At 39.4% G+C, this 19791-nt stretch overlaps 6 protein-coding genes, 1 long non-coding RNA gene and 2 pseudogenes across 11 annotated transcripts; 7 read left to right on the forward strand and 2 right to left on the reverse strand.

The window, feature by feature from the left end:
* Positions 1-67: 67 nt before the first annotated feature.
* On the forward strand, positions 68-1723 carry LOC104745729 (pentatricopeptide repeat-containing protein At3g14580, mitochondrial pseudogene; annotated as a pseudogene). The gene has a single exon (XR_015582748.1). The product of XR_015582748.1 is annotated as a pentatricopeptide repeat-containing protein At3g14580, mitochondrial pseudogene (transcript).
* On the reverse strand, positions 1395-5601 carry LOC104748195 (C2 domain-containing protein At1g53590-like; annotated as a pseudogene). The gene is made up of 11 exons (XR_015582747.1): positions 4678-5601; positions 4494-4568; positions 4228-4371; positions 4000-4095; positions 3785-3916; positions 3553-3705; positions 3415-3456; positions 3263-3314; positions 3050-3142; positions 2651-2958; positions 1395-2565 (listed from the first exon to the last, which is right to left on the reverse strand). The product of XR_015582747.1 is annotated as a C2 domain-containing protein At1g53590-like (transcript).
* Positions 5602-6186: 585 nt separating this feature from the next.
* LOC104745731 (uncharacterized) lies at positions 6187-7707 on the forward strand. Its single transcript, XM_010467048.3, has 4 exons — positions 6187-6624; positions 7017-7095; positions 7199-7310; positions 7420-7707. Exons 1-4 carry the CDS (start codon positions 6450-6452, stop codon positions 7480-7482), a joined length of 429 nt encoding a protein of 142 aa, XP_010465350.1. The 5' UTR covers positions 6187-6449; the 3' UTR covers positions 7483-7707.
* A 33-nt stretch (positions 7708-7740) lies between these two features.
* LOC104745733 (large ribosomal subunit protein eL20x) lies at positions 7741-9210 on the forward strand. Its single transcript, XM_010467049.3, has 4 exons — positions 7741-7964; positions 8339-8454; positions 8556-8619; positions 8684-9210. The coding sequence occupies exons 1-4, from the start codon at positions 7950-7952 to the stop codon at positions 9023-9025; spliced, it is 537 nt and encodes a 178-aa protein (XP_010465351.1). The 5' UTR covers positions 7741-7949; the 3' UTR covers positions 9026-9210.
* Positions 9211-9298: 88 nt separating this feature from the next.
* Positions 9299-11993, forward strand: LOC104745734 (cytochrome P450 72A13). The gene is made up of 5 exons (XM_010467050.2): positions 9299-10142; positions 10294-10511; positions 10595-10842; positions 10915-11287; positions 11405-11993. The coding sequence occupies exons 1-5, from the start codon at positions 9866-9868 to the stop codon at positions 11828-11830; spliced, it is 1542 nt and encodes a 513-aa protein (XP_010465352.2). The 5' UTR covers positions 9299-9865; the 3' UTR covers positions 11831-11993.
* LOC104779344 (cytochrome P450 72A552) lies at positions 11405-14385 on the forward strand. Its single transcript, XM_087489453.1, has 5 exons — positions 11405-12594; positions 12709-12926; positions 13009-13256; positions 13349-13712; positions 13810-14385. The coding sequence occupies exons 1-5, from the start codon at positions 12306-12308 to the stop codon at positions 14236-14238; spliced, it is 1548 nt and encodes a 515-aa protein (XP_087345579.1). The 5' UTR covers positions 11405-12305; the 3' UTR covers positions 14239-14385.
* Positions 14386-14707: 322 nt separating this feature from the next.
* LOC147926320 (uncharacterized) lies at positions 14708-19599 on the reverse strand. The gene is made up of 4 exons (XR_015582749.1): positions 18310-19599; positions 16437-18204; positions 15578-16270; positions 14708-15316 (listed from the first exon to the last, which is right to left on the reverse strand). It is a non-coding gene; the product is annotated as an uncharacterized LOC147926320 (long non-coding RNA).
* LOC104745736 (cytochrome P450 72A15-like) lies at positions 14916-16891 on the forward strand. 2 transcript variants are annotated; one of them, XM_010467053.3, is made up of 5 exons: positions 14916-15192; positions 15263-15480; positions 15568-15815; positions 15933-16302; positions 16386-16891. In XM_010467053.3, exons 1-5 carry the CDS (start codon positions 14916-14918, stop codon positions 16809-16811), a joined length of 1539 nt encoding a protein of 512 aa, XP_010465355.1. In that variant the 3' UTR covers positions 16812-16891. The 2 variants fall into 2 exon arrangements, with proteins under 2 accessions (XP_010465355.1, XP_087345580.1); XM_087489454.1 differs by having other exon boundaries at positions 14916-15178; positions 15234-15480.
* On the forward strand, positions 17099-19180 carry LOC104745735 (cytochrome P450 72A13). 2 transcript variants are annotated; one of them, XM_010467051.2, is made up of 5 exons: positions 17099-17426; positions 17518-17735; positions 17837-18084; positions 18197-18566; positions 18648-19180. In XM_010467051.2, exons 1-5 carry the CDS (start codon positions 17099-17101, stop codon positions 19071-19073), a joined length of 1590 nt encoding a protein of 529 aa, XP_010465353.2. In that variant the 3' UTR covers positions 19074-19180. The 2 variants fall into 2 exon arrangements, with proteins under 2 accessions (XP_010465353.2, XP_087345578.1); XM_087489452.1 differs by having other exon boundaries at positions 18197-19180.
* Positions 19600-19791: the final 192 nt, after the last annotated feature.

The raw sequence follows: 19791 nt of genomic DNA on the forward strand, positions 1-19791 counted from the left end.
TGGTTTAATTTATTGTTGGACCGGGTTTGTTCGTATTTATACAGTTCGTAGTGTCTGTTTTCAGAGCTGTTTCTGGGAACAGAAACAATGATTCTTCTTCGGAGGCTTGTTGTTCTGTCTGCATCATCCTATTCAAATCTCAGAAGAAGCCAATCACTTTCATCTTCGACCGTTCGTCTTCTCTCATCATCAACGACGACGACGTCGCAACGATACTCCGGTGACGATAAACTCGCAAGGCTAAAGCACAAGGACTGGTTAGCTCCAAACGAGGTTTTGAAAATCTTCGAGAATGTCAAAGATCCGAGCTTTCTGATACCTGCTTACCAACATTACTCTAACCGTAAAGACTACCAACCAACGGAGTCTCTCTACGCACTTCTGATCAACAAGTTCGGACAAGCGAAGATGTTCGACGAAATCGAAGAAGTAATGAGAATCATAAAGCTCGAGAAACGATGTCGTTTCTCGGAAGAGTTCTTCTACAATCTGATGAAGGTTTACGGGAACTTAGCCGGTAGAATCAACCGAGCGATCGAGGTTTTGTTCGGTATGCCTGAGTTTGGATGCTGGCCGAGTTCCAAAAGTTTCAATTTCGTTTTGAACCTACTCGTTTCCGCGAAGCTGTTCGATGAGATTCATAAGATATTTGTGAGTGCTCCTAAGCTTGGTGTTGAGATTGATGCTTGTTGTTTGAATATACTCATAAAAGGACTTTGTGAGAGTGGGAACTTGGAATCTGCACTCCAACTGCTCGACGAATTTCCTAAACAAAAATCACGGCCCAATGTGATGACTTTTTCACCTTTAATCCGTGGGTTTTGTAACAGGGGAAAGTTCGAAGATGCTTTTGAGTTGTTGGAGAGGATGGAGAAGGAACGAATCGAACCAGACACGATCACGTTTAACATTTTGATTTCAGGGCTTAGGAAGAAAGGTAGGGTTGATGAAGGGATTGAACTTTTGGAGAGAATGAAGTTAAAGGGGTGTGAACCAAACCCTGGGACTTATCAGGAGGTTTTATATGGTCTCTTGGATAAAAAGAGGAACTTGGAAGCTAAAGAGATGATGAGTCAGATGATCTCATGGGGTATGAGACCTAGTTTTCTTTCGTATAAAAAGATGGCTCTGGGGCTCTGTGAGACGAAGTCAGTTGTGGAGTTGGACTGGGTTTTGAGGCAAATGGTGAATCATGGTTTTGTTCCTAAAACAGGTATGTGGTGGAAAGTTGCTAACTGTGTTGTTTCGAAGAATAATAATGACTGGAGAGAAAATTTGGATCGTGTTACTACTGCTTGCCAAGAAACTCTTGGATAAGGTTTTATGCATTCTGCTGTGTTGTTTGAAAGATGGAATATGCTATGCACAGAAGCTGGAAGAAGTAAGACACAGACTCGTTTAAAAGAGACTCGTTAAAAAGCAAGATAAGAGACTCAACATTCAAAACTCAATGTACAAGTAAATCTTGTGGCGTACATTTACAACTGTTCTACTTGAGCTACTCAAAATATCCATCCTCAAGCTGCTTTTGATTGATTGCCTATGTCAATCATTCGATAGTCTTTGGGAGTGACGACTTTCTCAGCTTCAGCAGAAGAGTTCCTGCCATCGCTATGTTTGCTAAATTTACTTTATTATCTACCTTTGCTTCTTGGAAATGTCCGCAAGACCTTTAGAATCTTCTTTGGAGATTGCTGATATATTTACATTATCATTTTCACCTGCTTTGACAATTTTTCCTTCAAGTTTTGCTGTTCTTGGTGTCCCCGGATCCTGCACGCTGCTAAATGCAGATTCATCATCAGAATATTCACATCGACATTCAGAATCAGAGAGAGACTCAGATTCAGGAATGAAATCTTGCTCTGACACATTGCTTGATTTTCTTGATCCTTTACGTGAAAATGCATACTTTAGTTGTCTTGCAGACTTTTCAGCTTGTTTTAGAATGGTCTTTGCAACATCCTTCATGTGTCCCTTGTGCAGACTGTCTTCAGAACCAAAGCTCCCACCTCTTGAACTTCTTCCTGTGAGTGGCCCCGATAGACTGTCTTCAACGATGAACTTTACACCAACATCCTTTCGATCTAACGCCTTCAAATTAATCCGAGGAGAGCTGGTATCTTCTTCAATGTTCCCTGCATTATGACATTCTTCTTTTTTGCCATTCCTATGAAACATTAAACCAAACTTCTTCAATCCCCGACCAACAGACTTCATCGGGCTCTTTCCTTCCTGATTTTCATCAGTGCTGCTGCTTTCATTTTTGGGGGATGTAGATGCAGTGGAACGGGCACTGCCAGCACCTTGTATTTGGTTATCGAGGCATCGATTCTTGCCTTTTCTTGGTTCCCAAATCTGTGAGACTTCAGTTCCTGGTTGATGTACCCATATTCCAGTCTCTTCTTGTCCTTCGATGTTAATTGGTTCCATATTATCAGGAACCCTTGGAGACTTATCCGATACCACTGAAGAAAAGGAACCTTTATTTGTAAAGTCGGACGCAAAAGAAGCCCACATGTCTTCTTTACTTATTGTCACTCCTTCAAACGGATCATCGTTACACTGTAAAGGAATCAGATGTACATTGCATAAAGAATTAGTCATGGAAACTCTATATTTAAAGAAACTCATAAGGATCTCAATCTACCTTTGTCTCGTTCTCAAGTACGGTTATAGCAAGATGCAGCCTCCCCATTTTAATGTTCTGAAGAGGCAACCACATATCATTTCTTTGGCCACCTCTTAACTCTGCAATGTTTACTGAACAATCGCCAAGCCTATCATCGCTAAACCGGTCCTTGTCTTGAACTTCAATGTTAAGAACATTTGGGGAGTCCCATGTGGATATTGGTATCTTGAACTCTTCTTGCCATTTGGGAGCCAGCGTTTTTCGTAGTATCTTGGTTTTGAATCTGTAAGCGCCAAGCTGCCCTTTCACATAAGGATCGGCTAAACCTGAGGGCATCCAGATCCGAGCAGTTCATAAAATGTAGTTCAAACAACTAAAGCAGAGGAAAATAACTTCCGGTAAATATTTCAGACTAACCATTTAGGTCTGATGGTTTACAATCAAATGCTTCAACGACTTCAACAAGAGCGTGTGCTACTGGTTCTTTCTCATCAACAAAGAACCAATTTTCTGGAACGAACACAGACAACAGAAGGTAATCATCTGAACTGAAAAATGATGTTTTGAGGAACCAATAAAAGAAGTGCAAGATAGAAGTCATGAATTATGGACATCTCCTGCAATAGTTACCTCCTGACTCTGGACTAACAAATTTCTCCATATCAACTACCAGCATATTGGGCTGAAAATTAGACACAAGTCTTCATTTAGCTGGGGTGATTGTATTGAAAATGGTTTCTTAACTACAGGAAGAGAAAGGCGACAAACCAAAAGAATCTTACCTCAACAAGAGTCTGCTCAAATGCAACAGACAAAAGTTTGTCCTGATTGAGAAAGAAAGGAAAAGCTCAGAAAAGCTACTAGAGAGGAGTTTCTGACACTATATAAGTTTACAAGCTTATCCAGGAGTCAATACTTACTAGCCATCCTGCAATCCCTGGAAGCACAGCAACATCAAGTCCATGAGTGGAAAGAGGTTTAACAGTCATTTGGAAATAAGGTGGCTCTGCAAAGCAAACACGTAAACGCCCCAGGAAAGGCCATCGACGAAGGAACTTGACTCCAATCAACACCTTCAAGAGTTGAAGGTACTTCATTTAAGACAGCGTGCCCACGTATGTAAATCAACTACAGATACTAAAAATCTAGTACCTTTCCTTCGACATGCATTCCTGTCAAATGCAACTTAGTCCACATTCCAAACCCAAGTCTTTTTCTTAGTTTCACAGCGAGTACTGCGCTCATATCATCTGCTGTGAGAAAATTCATTCCAAGTTCCAGTACCTGTATACAATCCAGTATAAGTTCCACTTTCTCTACAGATATTACACACCAGATGTCACAAAACTGAAGTTGTGCAACTATACCAAGTGATCATCACCCGTAGATTCCCGAAGAACCCTTATATCAGTCAAAAGAGGCGGGTTTCTTCCCAAATAGAGGTCCTGTATCACAGCTTCTTTCTGCAGAAATTATAGTGGCCTTAGAACCCAAAGTAGTATTCAAAATGTCTTAACTAGAGACAAACAGTAATCGAAAAGACTCAAAAAGTTCCATATTGATAGAAACAGAGAAACAAATTTGTATGGGTTTACCGCGGTCCAAGGTCTATACTTGTCCAAGAACCAAGGTATGATTGGACGCAGAATCTTCTGAGATGCAATCTGTTCCATACAAATTGGCCATATCTTCTCCACAGCATGGTTCAACCACCGTACTGATTCAGAATCAGATAGGACCTAAAAAATTGTATTAAAACCAACAAGAAGCTTAAGTAAGTATCTTCCAATACAAGATTGAGAAACCCTAAAACTAAAAACTAGTGCCTGCACAAAGAAACTTGAAAAAAAGTAACAATTACCCTTCTCTGGTTAGCTTGCTTCCTCTCCTCAAACTGCAATTTCTTCCTCAATATGATTACATACCGTTCATGAACCTATAACAAAACCAACCAGGATACAAAAGCACAACAATCTTTTCACCAAATTCATAAAAAAAAACAAAAGAAACATGTCAACTAGGAAGAGAAGAGAAAGGAACAATACCAGGTAGAGATAAATAAGAGCGAGGAAATAGAAAAAGGCGTGTGATCGATTCAAGTAAGATAGAACCCAAAGTAACAGTAACACAATCACTACGTGATGTATAACAGAACACTCCATTAGTATTTATTACTCCAAAACTGAAAAAAAAATACTCCCAAGATTCTTCTTGCTTCTTCTTTTCAAACACCAACCTCATGAAAACCAAACCATCCAAAACCAATCCATCCGAATCGAGTCGAAGAACTTCAACATGTGTGTTGTTCGGTTTCAACTAAAAAGATGAAAGAAACCAAAGATTATGATTGCAGTTTTTTTGTTTTTTCGGTTCTGGTGGATTGATACAGTTAAAGAGAGAGAGACAAAAAGACAGAGCAAACGAGAGAGACGGAGACAAAGAAAACAAAAAACATTCGATCTACGGCAATTTGCTCTGTTTTCTTCCGCGAAGCCAGCAAACGTTGTCGTTTTCTTCCCAAAAAATAAAAGATATTAAAAAAGTAACATCGTCTTTGAAAAAATGGAAACGCGTCAACCGCCTAAAAGTGTGCAAACGTGTCGTACACGTGTGAGCATACACTGATCGTTATACACTAAGCAGATCCTACCCGTTCATTTTTCTCAATGGATTGATCTGAACCGACGGCTCTACAATTTCATATGGTATTATCCTATCCACATAACAATAATCTTCATCTCTATTATTGTTAGGCCTATACCATTTGCAATATATATTCCACTAAAATGGTCAACAAAATAAATATGTTTTTAAATGTTTATTTCAATTGTTATGGACTTAATGGTAAACAAGTGGGGGTATTTTTTTCCTCATCTATATTGTAACTATCTCACTCACTCTCTATATATATATATATAGACAACTATTAATTATGCATCCACCTCTAATTTTGTATTATTATGGTGGTTGGATTGGATGAATATGTGACCAGTAGTTTATATTTGTAAAGAATCTAATTTATCAAGATTTGGATTCCAATTTATTAAGGGGTAGTATTGGATTCTAATTTATCAAAGATTTGTTAAGATTTCAACAAAATCATTAAAAGTGAATAAGTGAAAGATTATTAAAAATTGCTAAAGAATTTTGTTGATTGGTTTTCTACAATCTTGTAAAGTTTTCCAACAATCCTTGTATTTTTGTGATACTTTCCATGAATTTATTTTGTAAAGAAAGTATTTTAAATCATAAACCAATAACATAATAGTTGAACCCATTAACAATCTCAGATTCTTTTGTTTTAATTGAATAACACAAAAATTTTAATGACTTTATAAAAGTAAGATTTAATCTTGATATAATAACAATAAATTCTACATAACATTTAAAATCTTTAAAACTCTATTCAAATCTCAAACCAATAACTTCACTAATTAATGTTTTTTTTCTTTCTTTGAAGAAGAAGGTAATTGGTTTAGTTCAAGTGTAAAATACTAAAATATCAATGGATAACGATGGTTATTAAATACTTAAATACACAATGAATTGAGTATTTTTAACTTTTTTTAATTTGCGTCGGTGCTTGTGTTTTCCCCCTGGGATTACGCGAACGGCAAAACTCAGATTAATAGGAAAATCTAGTTGGGGAAAATGTGACTAACCACAGAAAAAGCCACGTGGCACGTGCACCTTCCTAAAATACGTAACTTTAAAGCTTAAGAAGAAGAATAATATCTTTGGTTCTTTCACCTCTTCACACAGATCCAAAATCAGAGAAAAGATCTGTGTTTGTTTTTTTTTTTATCTTTAGAGAGAGATGACGAGCGGCGCCGTGGAAGACGGTAAGAACAGATCAGTCGTGACGGATCATCAACACCACAACCAACAGCCTCCTCCTCCGTTTCAAGGCGTCTCTAACTATCAACCTCCGCCGCAGCAGCAGCAGCCTCCGGCCGGCGGTTTTCCTCAGCCGGCTCAGCCCTACGTACAAGGTGAGCTTCTTCTTTGTCTCTCATTATCAGGGAAGCTTTTAGATTTCGATTTTTTTTTTGTGTAAGTATGATAAAAGTTTCGTTTTTTTTTTTTTTTGATCTCTGTTTAAAGGCTCTGTTTTTAAAGAGTTTTGTTTGGATATTTTTGATTGCTTTTTTTTTTTTTTCACTCGTTAAATCTTATTCGCAATGGGTTTAGAATCTGACACTTTGAATATTTCGTACGAGGCTTTGTAGTATTTAAAAGAGAATCTTTGAATGTACTTTGAGATGATGATGATGTCAAATCCTAGTTTTCTCAAAAGGATTCTTGTCATTTATTGCCACGCTTCACCACTATGTTGTTTTGGTATCTCTATTTTTCCATCAGCTAAAATAGTCTTGGTTCGTAGGTTATGCTGTTAATGGAGGCATGACAACAGCTGAACACCATCGCCTTCCTTGTTGTGGTATAGGCATTGGCTGGGTATTGTAAGTGGTCTTCATCATTTTACACATTAATCTTGTCAATTTCTGAGCAGACCACACCCCACATATTGTAAAATTGTTTTAATGTGTTTTTTGTTTCTTGAAGATTCATCCTTGGTTTCTTCTTCGGTGCGATCCCTTGGTACATCGGGTTCTTCCTTCTATTGTTCTCTAGAAACCCCCGCGAGAGACCAGGATATATAGCTTGCGCCATTGGAGTAAGTCCACTTTTATATTGTCTCTAACTCAACATAGTCAACAATACCCATATATCTCTTGTCTTGGTTCATGTTAAATCTATTCTGACTAAACCCATCATGTCCACAGTCTGTTGTTGCTACCATTATCATCGTCATTGGAGCCGTAAGAGGATCAGGGGTCTGGTCCTGAAGTGAAGATTCTCAACACTCTGAATCCAGTGTAGACCGGTTAGGCCGTTAAGATCTTATTTATCACAGAAGAAGATTGTAAATGTGTGTTTTTTTTTTTACTTCAAGAGCACAATAGATGTCTATTGTCTCAAGATTGTATATGTTACCTAAAAAAAAGTGTTCTTCTCAAAACATACAACTACAGTGTGTGAATTATATATAAAGATTATTAATTTTGAATTCATATCATGTCAGATTTTGACAGTATTAAATTTGTATAATGTTAGATTTTAATTTGACTGCTGCAAATAATAGTTTTATTATATAACAATGAGATGAAAATATATTATTGAAAGGGCCGAGTAGAAAAATAGAAAAGCCCAGAGGGACGGCCTAGGGTTTGTTCTAGAGAACCTCTTCGGCGCCACCGTTTAGCTCTCTGTTTCTTTTTGGCTGATTTCGTCAGAGCTTGATCTCTCCATAGAAATGGGTGTTTTCCGGGTGAGTTGCTCTTCACGATTGTGTCTCCGGATCGTTTTTTAGAAACTTGCTGAGCTACGAGTGACTCTGTGTTTTGGTCGTTTTGATGATTAAGAAATCATTAACTGTGCTCGTGCTGATTGGTTCTGATTCGTTTAGAAAGTATGAAACTTTTTTTAATGTTGGTTCTGAATTGGTTGTTTCCGACCCGAGGAAGTAGACTGCATTAGTTTCTGGATGAACTTTGATCCATGTGAATCTCTTATGCTATCATTAATCCCAAATTGTTGTTGTTTTGTGACTTACTTTCTTAGAGAGTTCGTATGATTATAAGGTTGAGTGTAAGGGTTTGCAAAGCTGATCTCTTTTTTCTCTTATAATAATGTACATTGCAGTTTCATCAGTATCAAGTGGTTGGGAGGGCCCTTCCGACAGAGAAAGATGAGCACCCTAAGATCTATAGGATGAAGCTATGGGGTAAAAATGAAGTATGTGCCAAGTCCAAGTTTTGGTAAGTCCTGTTTGGTACCAGTTGTTTGTTAATCGAAACTCTGTTTTGTTTTGTCTTGTTTATTCCCTGATCTTAAATGAATTTGTTTGTTGTGTATCTAGGTACTTCATGAGGAAACTGAAGAAGGTGAAGAAAAGCAACGGGCAGATGCTTGCCATCAATGAGGTATTTGATTGCATTTCCCCAGCTGAATATCATTACATATTCTGAAAGATGGCTACTTTTATAGATTTTTGAGAAGAACCCGACGACGATCAAGAATTATGGTATTTGGCTGCGTTATCAGAGCCGAACTGGGTACCATAACATGTACAAAGAGTACCGTGACACAACACTCAATGGTGCAGTGGAGCAGATGTACACTGAGATGGCTTCTCGTCATAGAGTGAGGTTCCCTTGCATTCAGATCATCAAGACCGCAACAGTTCCTGCAAAGCTGTGCAAGAGAGAGAGCACCAAACAGTTCCACAACTCGAAGATCAAGTTCCCTCTTGTTTTCAGAAAGGTCAGACCACCAAGCAGGAAGCTCAAGACTACATACAAGGCATCAAGGCCCAACCTCTTCATGTAAAACCAATCTTACATGTTTCTTCATATCTTTATCAACCAACATATTAGGTTTCTAGTTCCAAGTCTGAACAAACCACCATTTTGAAGTTCTTCACTTGAAGTTTTAAAGTTTGCATCTTTTGAACATTTTTGTTCTAGATATTAGGATACGAAATTAAGGTTCACTGGTTTCCAGTTTTCTCACCAGCTTTTAAAAGTGTTGCTGGTTAAATGTTGTTTCAGTTTTCACCAATTTTAAAACTTAGTAAAGGATAGTGTTGGAGAGTTAACTGTACATAAACCTCTCCCGTTATAAATAAGTCTGCTTTAAGATGCATACAAGCAACATTTCATCCTCAGCCTGTTCTTTGCAAATGGAGCCTTTTGGCATTTTTACAACTAGTGATGCACTTTTGCAAGTGGCACTTTTCATCAAAATTTTCAAAGTTTTGCTGCTTGAGGTAGTTTTGCAGAAAGTATAAAGCTACGGAAATGATGGTGAGTCCCATCATATCAAATCTTGCAATTATATTAAATCGCTTGATAAACAGCTCTTCATCTGCAGTCTCACTCTGGTGTTTGCTACATGTTCTCCGGGGAGCTCTCAGCGTCTGATACACACGCGCTTTATCCTTGACCAGCAAAAGAGTTGAGAGCACTTATTTATTCATCATGCTCAGTGTCAGTGGGTCACTTCCAAGATTTATCTTAAAAAATTGCCATTGAAAAGATGGACACGACACCCCAGTTACAGACAAATCCCCTTTCCGGGCAGAGTTGCCTGAAAGATCAAAAAGTCTCAATCTTTATAAAAACCAACGAAAACTTGCGAACTCCAGCAGAGTGAGTTAGAGAATTGGAGATGCCTTTTTCACTAGTAGCAGCTTTGTTAGTGGCGGTTGTAACAGTATTGGTACTGTGGACATGGCGGATCGTGAAGTGGGTCTGGATAGAACCAAAGATGCTTGAGAGTTGCCTGAAAAGACAGGGTCTTACCGGAACTCCTTACACGCCTTTCATCGGAGATATTAAGAGAAACGTTGATATGATGATGGAGGCGAGATCTAAACCCATCAAGTTAACCGACGATATCACCCCACGTCTCCTTCCTCTCACCTTGAAGATGCTCAATACTCACGGTATAGTCTCTCCCTCCGCTTTCCTCTTAGGACTTGAGTCTGATCTAGAGAGTGCTCTTTAGAGTTGGGAAGTAGAATTGAGTTTTGACTTGAGAGATCTCTGTATAGGTTTCATTGATGGTGCTTGATTGAGTTTATGTTGGTGCCACAGGAAAAACTTTCTTCATATGGATTGGACCAATTCCAACGATTGTGATAACGAATCCAGAGCAGATCAAGGAGATCTTTAACAAAGTTTACGACTTTGAGAAAGCTTCTACATTCCCATTGATCAGATTGTTAGCAGGAGGGCTTGCAAGTTACAAGGGAGATAAATGGGCGAGTCACAGGAGGATCATCAACCCTGCTTTTCACCTCGAGAAGATCAAGGTATTGGTTCTCTCTGCTGTCTGCACCAGTTTAAGACTGTAATATGTTTTGATCTCTTAGTGACCTTGTTTTTGCGGTTACAGAACATGGTCCCTGCGTTTTACCATTGTTGCAACGAGATTGTCTGTCAATGGGAGAAGCTATTTACAGATAAAGAATCGTCTCTTGAAGTCGATGTTTGGCCTTGGCTTGTGAATATGACTGCGGATGTGATCTCACATACTGCTTTTGGAAGCAGCTATGAAGAAGGGCAGAAGATATTTCAACTACAAGGGGAAATGGCTGAGCTCGTTGCACAAGCTTTTAAGAAATCTTACATCCCTGGATCGAGGTAATATCCATTGTGTTTTTTACCTGTCACAAACTAAAGATTTTGAGAATTTGTTTGTTTGGTGTACTGTAGGTTTTACCCAACAAAGAGCAATAGAAGGATGAAAGCAATAGATAGAGAAGTAAATGTAATACTGAGACGTATTGTGAGCAAACGGGAGAAAGCGAGAGAAGCTGGAGAACCAGCAAACGATGATTTGTTGGGGATACTGCTTGAATCAAATTCAGAGGAATCTCAAGGAAATGGAATGAATGTAGAAGAAGTGATGAAAGAGTGCAAGTTGTTTTATTTCGCAGGACAAGAGACAACTTCGGTACTGTTGGTCTGGACTATGGCTTTGTTAAGCCATCACCAAGACTGGCAAGCTCGTGCACGAGAGGAAGTGAGGCAAGTACTCGGTGAAAATAAGAAACCTGATATGGAGTCCCTTAACAACCTTAAAGTTGTAAGTTAAAAACACATAACTTTCACCATCCTCTTCCATCGTAGAACTGCATTTATAGTTGCCAAAGTCACTTGAATTTCAATTTGAAAGATTTCCCTTTTGATGGATTTTGAACAGATGACCATGATCTTCTATGAGGTTTTGAGGCTATACCCTCCGGTGGCTCAGCTTAAACGAGCTGTTAACAAAGAATTGAAGCTAGGAGAGCTTACCCTTCCAGCTGGAGTTCAGGTTTATTTACCAACTATACTTGTCCAGCGCGACATCGAGCTTTGGGGTGATGATGCAGCGGATTTTAAACCCGAGCGGTTCAGAGACGGGCTCTCAAAGGCAACAAAGAACCAGGTCTCCTTCTTTCCCTTTGGATGGGGGCCTAGGATTTGCATCGGTCAGAATTTTGCTATGTTGGAGGCAAAGATGGCAATGGCTTTGATTCTACAGAGATTCTCCTTCGAGCTCTCTCCTTCTTATGTTCACGCGCCTCAAACAGTCATGACCACTCGTCCTCAGTTCGGAGCTCATCTCATCCTGCACAAGCTCTGATTTTCGAATTTCCAAGGTGACGTCATCAGAAGTCTCTGTTGTGTAACGAAAAGATGATATAGAAAGGCTTATAGCCATAGCTTTTGAAAAAATATCTATGTCTGAATTAAATAGTTATTCGATAAGGTAAAGGTCTGAATATCTTATTCAGTCAAGTCTTAAAGGTCGTCTTCTTTGGTGGCTGCATTATTAATCTTGAAAAGTCTATAGCAAGAAGCCAATTTCGATTCTACTATCCGTAGGATGTGTCTTGTCTTTTAGGTAAGCCAAATCGTTTCATGGAATTAGACATATCTAAAACATTCGTCGAATCTTCTTGTACCCGACACTTGGCACATACGTAAAATTAACATGAATTTATATATCTATATATACGAACTACGAAGCATTTCACTTGGCAACTTACATTAAGAGAAAAGGGGAAAAAAACACATATCAAAAGAACATCTAACATATTTCGAAAAGAAGTGCATCTATGAGTGATACAGAGATATCAGCGGTGGCAGTTGCGGCTGCGATTGTGGTGGTAACTGTGGTTGCGGTATGGATATGGAAAGGCCTGAATCTGGCTTGGCTTAGTCCAAAGAAGAACGAGGCTTATCTAAAGAGACAAGGTCTCTCTGGAACTCCTTTCACCTTTCTTGTTGGAGATGTTAGAAGGGAAGCCAGTATGGTGGAGCAAGCAAAGTCTAAACCCATCAGTCTTACAGACGATAATACGCAACGTGTCATGCCTCTGATATTACAGACCGTGAAGGATCATGGTAAGAAACTGTTTGATTTGGACTCAGAAAAACAGAGGTTCTCTGTTTTTCTAATATATGGGTTGGTTAGTGTTGAAGTCCTCTGTTTCTAAGGTTGGTTGTTTGTTTATTTAGGGAAGACAACTTACATGTGGATGGGACCTAAAGCGAGAGTGATCGTGACGAAACCAGAACACATCAAAGAAGTTTTTAACAGAGTTTATGATTTCCCAAAGCCACCAATTCACCCAATCGTTGAGCTTTTTGCGACTGGTGTCGCGATGTGTGACGGGGAGAAATGGGCTAAGCATAGGAAGATAATAAACCCTCCTTTTCATCTAGAAAAGCTCAAGGTCATCTTTCTTACATCATTTCTCATGGCTTTTGCAACTTTTACAAATCATATGTTGACATTGCCTTTTATTTGCTTTGCAGGTTATGATACCTGCGTTCTACGAGAGATGCAGTGAGATGATAAGTAAATGGGAGATAATGGTGAGCGAGAAGGGATCATTAAGTGAGATTGATATTTGGCCATACCTTGGGGATCTAACATCAGATGTCATTTCACGTACTGCGTTTGGTAGTAGCTACGAGGAAGGTAAGAGAATCTTTGAGCTTCAAGAAGAACAAGGCCGACGACTTTTAAAAGCTCTTGAGCTTGGTTTTATCCCTGGAATGAGGTACATTAAGATGACCTTTCGTGTTCTTTCATTCATTCGTTAGTCGTTACATAGAAATCAGGAAAGATTCATTTGTTCTTCTCATTGTTTAGGTTTCTACCAACAAAGAACAACATGAGGATGTGGCAAATAAATAGGGAAGTTAAGTCTAGACTGAAAGAGATCATCATGAAAAGACAGAGAGCTATGGAAGCACGGGAGGCTCCAAAGAATGATCTGTTGGGGATACTCTTGGAATCAAATTCGGGAGATCACGGTATGAGTATTGATGATGTGGTCGAAGAGTGCAGGCTGTTTCACTTTGCGGGCCAAGAAACCACCGCGGTGCTACTCGTGTGGACCATGATTATGCTGAGCCATTACAAGCAATGGCAAGAACAAGCTAGAGAAGAGATCTTAGAAGTCATTGGAAAGAACAACAAACCTAACTTTGATGCACTCTCTCGACTCAAAATAGTATAAGCACTAATCTTTGTGTATTTAATTTTCCTATAACCCGAGGATTCTAGGCCAAAACTAACGTTTTTCTCGGAACCTTTTTGTCTTTTGACAGATGAGCATGATACTTAACGAAGTATTGAGGTTATACCCACCAGGGATACTACTTGGTCGAGCAATAGAGAAAGAAACAAAGCTTGGTGAGGACATGACACTTCCAGGTGGTGCAGAAGTAGTGGTTCCTGTTCTTATGGTTCATCGTGATCCCGAGCTCTGGGGAGAAGATGTTCATGAGTTTAAGCCAGAAAGATTCGCTGATGGGATCTCAAAGGCCACAAAGAACCAAGTTTCGTTTCTTCCGTTTGGATGGGGACCAAGATTCTGTCCTGGCCAGACTTTTGCTCTCATGGAAGCTAAGATGGCTCTTGTCTTGATTCTACAGAGATTCTCTTTCGAGCTGTCACCTTCGTACACTCACGCCCCTCACACGGTTCTTACACTTCATCCTCAGTTTGGTGCTCCGCTGATCTTCCACATGCTCTAAGATCGATTCACAGAGTACACAAAATTTCAAAAAATCATCTGTTTTTTTTCCCTTAAAACAAGAATATATACTTGATAGAGTAGCATATGTAACCCAATGATACGAGGAACTCATGAGAACTGAATTACAAAACTGTGTTTGATAAAATTTTGAGCATGAACACGTGTTTTCTATAACAATTATCCTATTACATGTGTTTGCCCAAGATGATGAGTGGGAAGTGCAATGAGTTTTCCTATGTAAATTAAAATAACCTTCTTCATATGCCTTACACCAAAAGAAAAGAACCTTTTGGGAAGAGATGATATTTGGAAAACTTCTACAACAGCATTACATATATTTATTTCCAAATTTTATATCATTAAAAAGGTCAATGAGAATCCGTTATAAAATCTACTGATTTGTTAGCAAAAAAAAAAAAAAAAAGAATCTACCAATTTGGGTAAACATAATTGTAGAACCCATAAAAATCTGTAAAATATTTAAAATCTCTCAACTTTAAAAATACACAAAAACACTTACACAATTCTAACTTCCCAATAAAAGCAAGACATCAAGTAAATCAAAATATCAATTAGTAAAAACAAAATAATTGTCCAAAACATCAGAGGTGGTGATCTCAACATCCGTATCTTCTAAATTCTCAACCTCTCTATCTCTCTTCTCCGAGAGAGAGAATGGAGATATCAGGTGCATCGTTAACAGTTTCAATAGCTCTAGTTGTTGTGTCGTGGTGGGTATGGAGAACTTTAAAGTGGGTTTGGTTTAAACCAAAGATGCTTGAGAGATACTTGAGAAGACAGGGTCTTGCCGGAACTCCTTACACGCCTCTTGTCGGCGACTTGAAGAGGAATGTCAACATGTTTACGGAGGCAATATCCAAACCCATCAAACTAACAGATGATATCACACCACGTGTCATGCCTCATCCCTTGCAAATGTTCAAGAATCACGGTATCCTTTTGGTTCCTCTCTGTTATGAACTGTTGCTATAGAGTATCTGATCTTTGTGTGGTTGAAACAGGAAGGTCTTTCTTTACATGGCTTGGACCAACACCAACCATCACGCTAATGGATCCTGACCAAATCAAGGAAGTGTTCAACAATGTTTATGATTTCCAGAAGGCACAGACGTTCCTTTTGGGAAATTTAATAGCAACTGGACTCATTAATTATGATGGTGATAAATGGGCCAAGCATCGAAGAATCATCAACCCGGCTTTCCACCTTGAGAAGCTCAAGGTTTTAAGTTTTTATTTTTCATTCATAAATCAGGTTTTACGTTCATTTAGTCCTGAACCAATTTGTGCCTTGTGCTTCTATGTATAGAAAATGGTACCTGCGTTCCACCAAAGCTGCAGCGAGGTTGTTTGCGAATGGGAAAAGTTAGTATCAGATAAAGGGTCGTCGTGTGAGGTAGACGTTTGGCCTTGGCTTGTGAGTATGACTGCAGATGTGATCTCTCGTACTGCTTTTGGTAGCAGCTACAAAGAAGGACAGAGGATATTTGAGCTCCAAACAGAACTAGTACATCTCATCATACAAGCTTTTTGGAAAGTTTACATCCCTGGATATCGGTAATTAAAAACCTCAACTTGCCTGTTTGGCTTTAGAACAAGACCGTATAGAGCTTCAGTAATGCTGCAACTTATTATAGATTGTTAAACCATGTTGTGTCATATTTTTCTGTGTAGTTATCTCCCTACAAAGAATAATAGAAGGATGAAAGCAGCATCTAAAGAAATCCAAGATATACTGAGAGGGATCGTTAACAAAAGGTTAAGAGCGAGAGACGCTGGGAAAGCACCAAACGACGATTTGCTGGGTATACTTCTTGAATCGAACTTGGGGCAAGCTAAAGGAAATGGAATGAGCACTGAGGATGTGATGGAGGAGTGCAAGTTGTTCTATTTCGCCGGGCAAGAGACAACTTCGGTACTTCTGGTCTGGACAATGGTATTGTTAAGCCAACACCAAGCCTGGCAGGCTCGTGCACGAGATGAAGTTAAGCAAGTTTTTGGCGACAAAGAACCTGATACAGAAGGTCTCAACCAGCTCAAAGTTGTAAGCAAGACAAAATCATAAACCTTTAGGTGACTTCAATACTTTTGTTGTGTTTAAATGATTTTGCTAAATGTTTCCAACAGATGACGATGATATTATATGAGGTTCTCAGGCTATATCCTCCAGTAACTCACCTAACCCGAGCCATTCACAAAGAGATGAAGCTAGGTGACTTGACACTACCAGGCGGTGTTCATATCAGTCTACCCGTAATGCTAGTCCAACGCGACACCAAGCTGTGGGGGAATGATGCAGCGGAGTTCAAGCCTGAGAGATTCAAAGACGGTATTTCAAAAGCAACAAAGAGCCAAGTCTCCTTCTTTCCATTTGCGTGGGGACCAAGGATCTGCATTGGCCAGAATTTTACCCTGATGGAGGCAAAGATGGCAATGGCATTGATTCTGCTGAGATTCTCTTTCGAGCTTTCTCCTTCCTATGTTCATGCGCCTTACACCGTCGTCACCATTCACCCACAATTTGGTGCTCATCTTATCCTGCACAAGCTATAATTCTAGAGTTTGTTAATTAAACAGAGGAAGCAAAGTCCAATCAAATATTTTTATTCAGTGAAGTCAGAATTTGTTATTTACAAAACAAAGTTTTTTCAAAGAAAGAGGTACTTTAATTCAAAGTCCTCTTTTTGTCGCTTTCCCTACAAAGTCCAAATTTGCTTCTTCCCTCTTCACACAGCGTAAAATGCATGGACCAATTTAATGCTCTCAATTAGTCAATACACAAAATAATTGTACTTATGACATCACATCTTCTCCGAAATTCTCCTTAATATAGCCCAAGAATGGTCGCAAACTCTCTCTCTCTCTCTCTCTCTCTCTTTCTGGTAGAGAAAATGGAGATATCAGTTGCATCGGTAACAGTTTCAGTAGCTGTAGTTGTTGTGTCGTTGTGGGTATGGAGAACTTTACAGTGGGTTTGGTTTAAACCAAAGATGCTTGAGAGTTATCTGAGAAGACAAGGTCTTGCCGGAACATCTTACACGCCTCTTGTCGGCGATTTAAAGAGGCATTTCAGCATGTTGACCGAGGCAAAATCCAAACCCATTAAACTAACGGATGATATTACACCACGTATCGTGCCTTATCCCTTGCAAATGCTCAAGACTCACGGTATGCTTCATGGTTGGCTTCTTGATTCCTCTCTGTTTAGAACTGTTGTAGAAAAGGTTTCAACTTTTGCATCTCTATGTGGCTTAAACAGGGAGAACTCACTTTACATGGCTTGGACCCATACCAACCATCACCATAATGGATCCTGAGCTAATCAAGGAAGTGTTCAACAAAGTTTATGATTTCCAGAAGGCGCATACGTTCCCTTTGGGCAGATTAATAGCGGCTGGACTCCTTAGTTATGATGGTGACAAATGGGCAAAACACCGAAGAATTATCAACCCAGCTTTCCACCTTGAGAAGATCAAGGTTTAAAAGCTATATCTTCCGTAGTCGCAGGTTAAAGCTGCTTTATGTATGTATGTCTATTTGGCTCTGACCCAATTTGTGCCTTCTGCTTCTATGTATAGAATATGGTACCTGCGTTCCATCAAAGCTGCAGCGAAACTGTTGGCGAGTGGGACAAGTTAGTGTCGAATAAAGGGTCGTCCTGTGAGCTGGATGTTTGGCCTTGGCTTGTGAGTATGACTGCAGATGTGATCTCTCGTACTGCTTTTGGCAGCAGCTACAAAGAAGGACAGAGGATATTTGAGCTCCAAGCAGAACTAGCACAACTCATCATACAAGCTTTTCAGAAAACTTTCATTCCTGGATACCGGTAATGAGAAACCTCAACTTGTCTGGTTCTCATACAAGGCCTTTTAGTCTCTAGAACTTGAGATTTTCAACTTGTCTGTTGTGTAATATCTCTATTTCATCTGTTCGTGTAGTTATCTCCCTACAAAGGGTAACAGAAGAATGAACGCAACAGCTAGAAAAATCAAAGTTATACTGAGAGGGATCGTTGACAAAAGGTTAAGGGCAAGAGAAGGTGGGGAAGTACCAAGTGACGATTTGCTGGGTATACTTCTTGAATCGAATTCGGGTCAAACGGAAGGAAATGGAATGAGTACTGAGGAACTGATGGAGGAGTGCAAGTTGTTCTATTTCGCGGGGCAAGAGACTACATCAGTACTTCTGGTTTGGACAATGGTTCTGTTAAGCCAACACAAAGACTGGCAGGCTCGTGCGCGAGAAGAAGTGAAGCAAGTCTTTGGCGATGAAGAACCTACTACAGAAGGTCTCAACCAGCTCAAAATTGTAAGTAAACCAAGCCAAAAACTTTTAGGTGACTTTTGCTTTGTTTTGATGATTTTTGATGAATGTTATGATCCCTTGCAGATGACAACGATATTATACGAAGTCCTCAGGCTATATCCTCCAGTATCCCAGCTGACCAGAGCCATAAACAAAGAGATGAAGCTAGGCGACATGACATTACCAAGCGGTGTTCAGATCACTCTACCCATTATGCTAGTACAACGGGACACGGAGCTGTGGGGCAAAGATGCAGGGGAGTTCAAGCCAGAGAGATTCAAAGACGGTCTCTCAAAGGCAACAAAAGGACAAGTCTCCTTCTTAGCTTTTGCGTGGGGACCGAGGATATGCATAGGCCAGAACTTTGCAATGCTTGAGGCAAAGATGGCAATGGCTTTGATTCTACAGAAATTCTCATTTGAGCTTTCTCCTTCATATGTTCATGCGCCAGACACAGTCCTCACCACTCACCCACAGTTCGGTGCTCCACTTATCTTGCACAAGCTCTAATCCTATAACCCCCATTTCCTTTTGTTGCTGTCAAATAAACTCCCATACACGGATGATATATACGATTACACATAATACAAAACACAGAATATTTTTCTAAGTCAAAACCCTTCTGCGCAGTGATTCTCACGGAAACAAATCTCAGTTGTTAAACTACAAGCCAATACAAAAGGATCGAAACTGAGTGAAGAAGATTTATCCAAACTTATAAACCTTTTTTGACCATCTGTTCTTCATCAATGACTCCTCTCTTCTGATTTCTGATCAGCAGCGGCAACGATTTTATCTGGAGCAATCAAAACAGTGCTCCCACCAAATATGAAACAGAGTACCAAATTCTATATATAGACGGTATTCTCCAAATCGATCACTTCAGAAAACCCTAATATGAAGAACCCCCTAAGGATCGACTCCTCTAAACCCTCAAACCTCGAGATATCCTAATTAGTAATTACATACCAATCGCGAATTCGACCGTCGGCTAAAGGTTCTGCACGACGGCGCTATGTTTAGACAGGACGACGACGTTTTTTGTCAAAGTTTTTATTTTTTAAACCTTTAAACTACTTTTTATCTGGGTTGCCCACCTGACCCAGATAAATATTAAATTAAAATTGTCTGGTCAGGATTAAATATTAAATTAAAATTGTCTTAAATACATTTTAATCAACTAGGAAATATAAATAAACAAAAAAATGAATTATAACATAATTTTAAA

The sequence above is a fragment of the Camelina sativa genome, chromosome 15, assembly GCF_030686135.1.
Source record: "Camelina sativa cultivar CO46 ecotype springtype chromosome 15, ASM3068613v1".
Taxonomy (NCBI): Eukaryota; Viridiplantae; Streptophyta; class Magnoliopsida; order Brassicales; family Brassicaceae; genus Camelina; species Camelina sativa.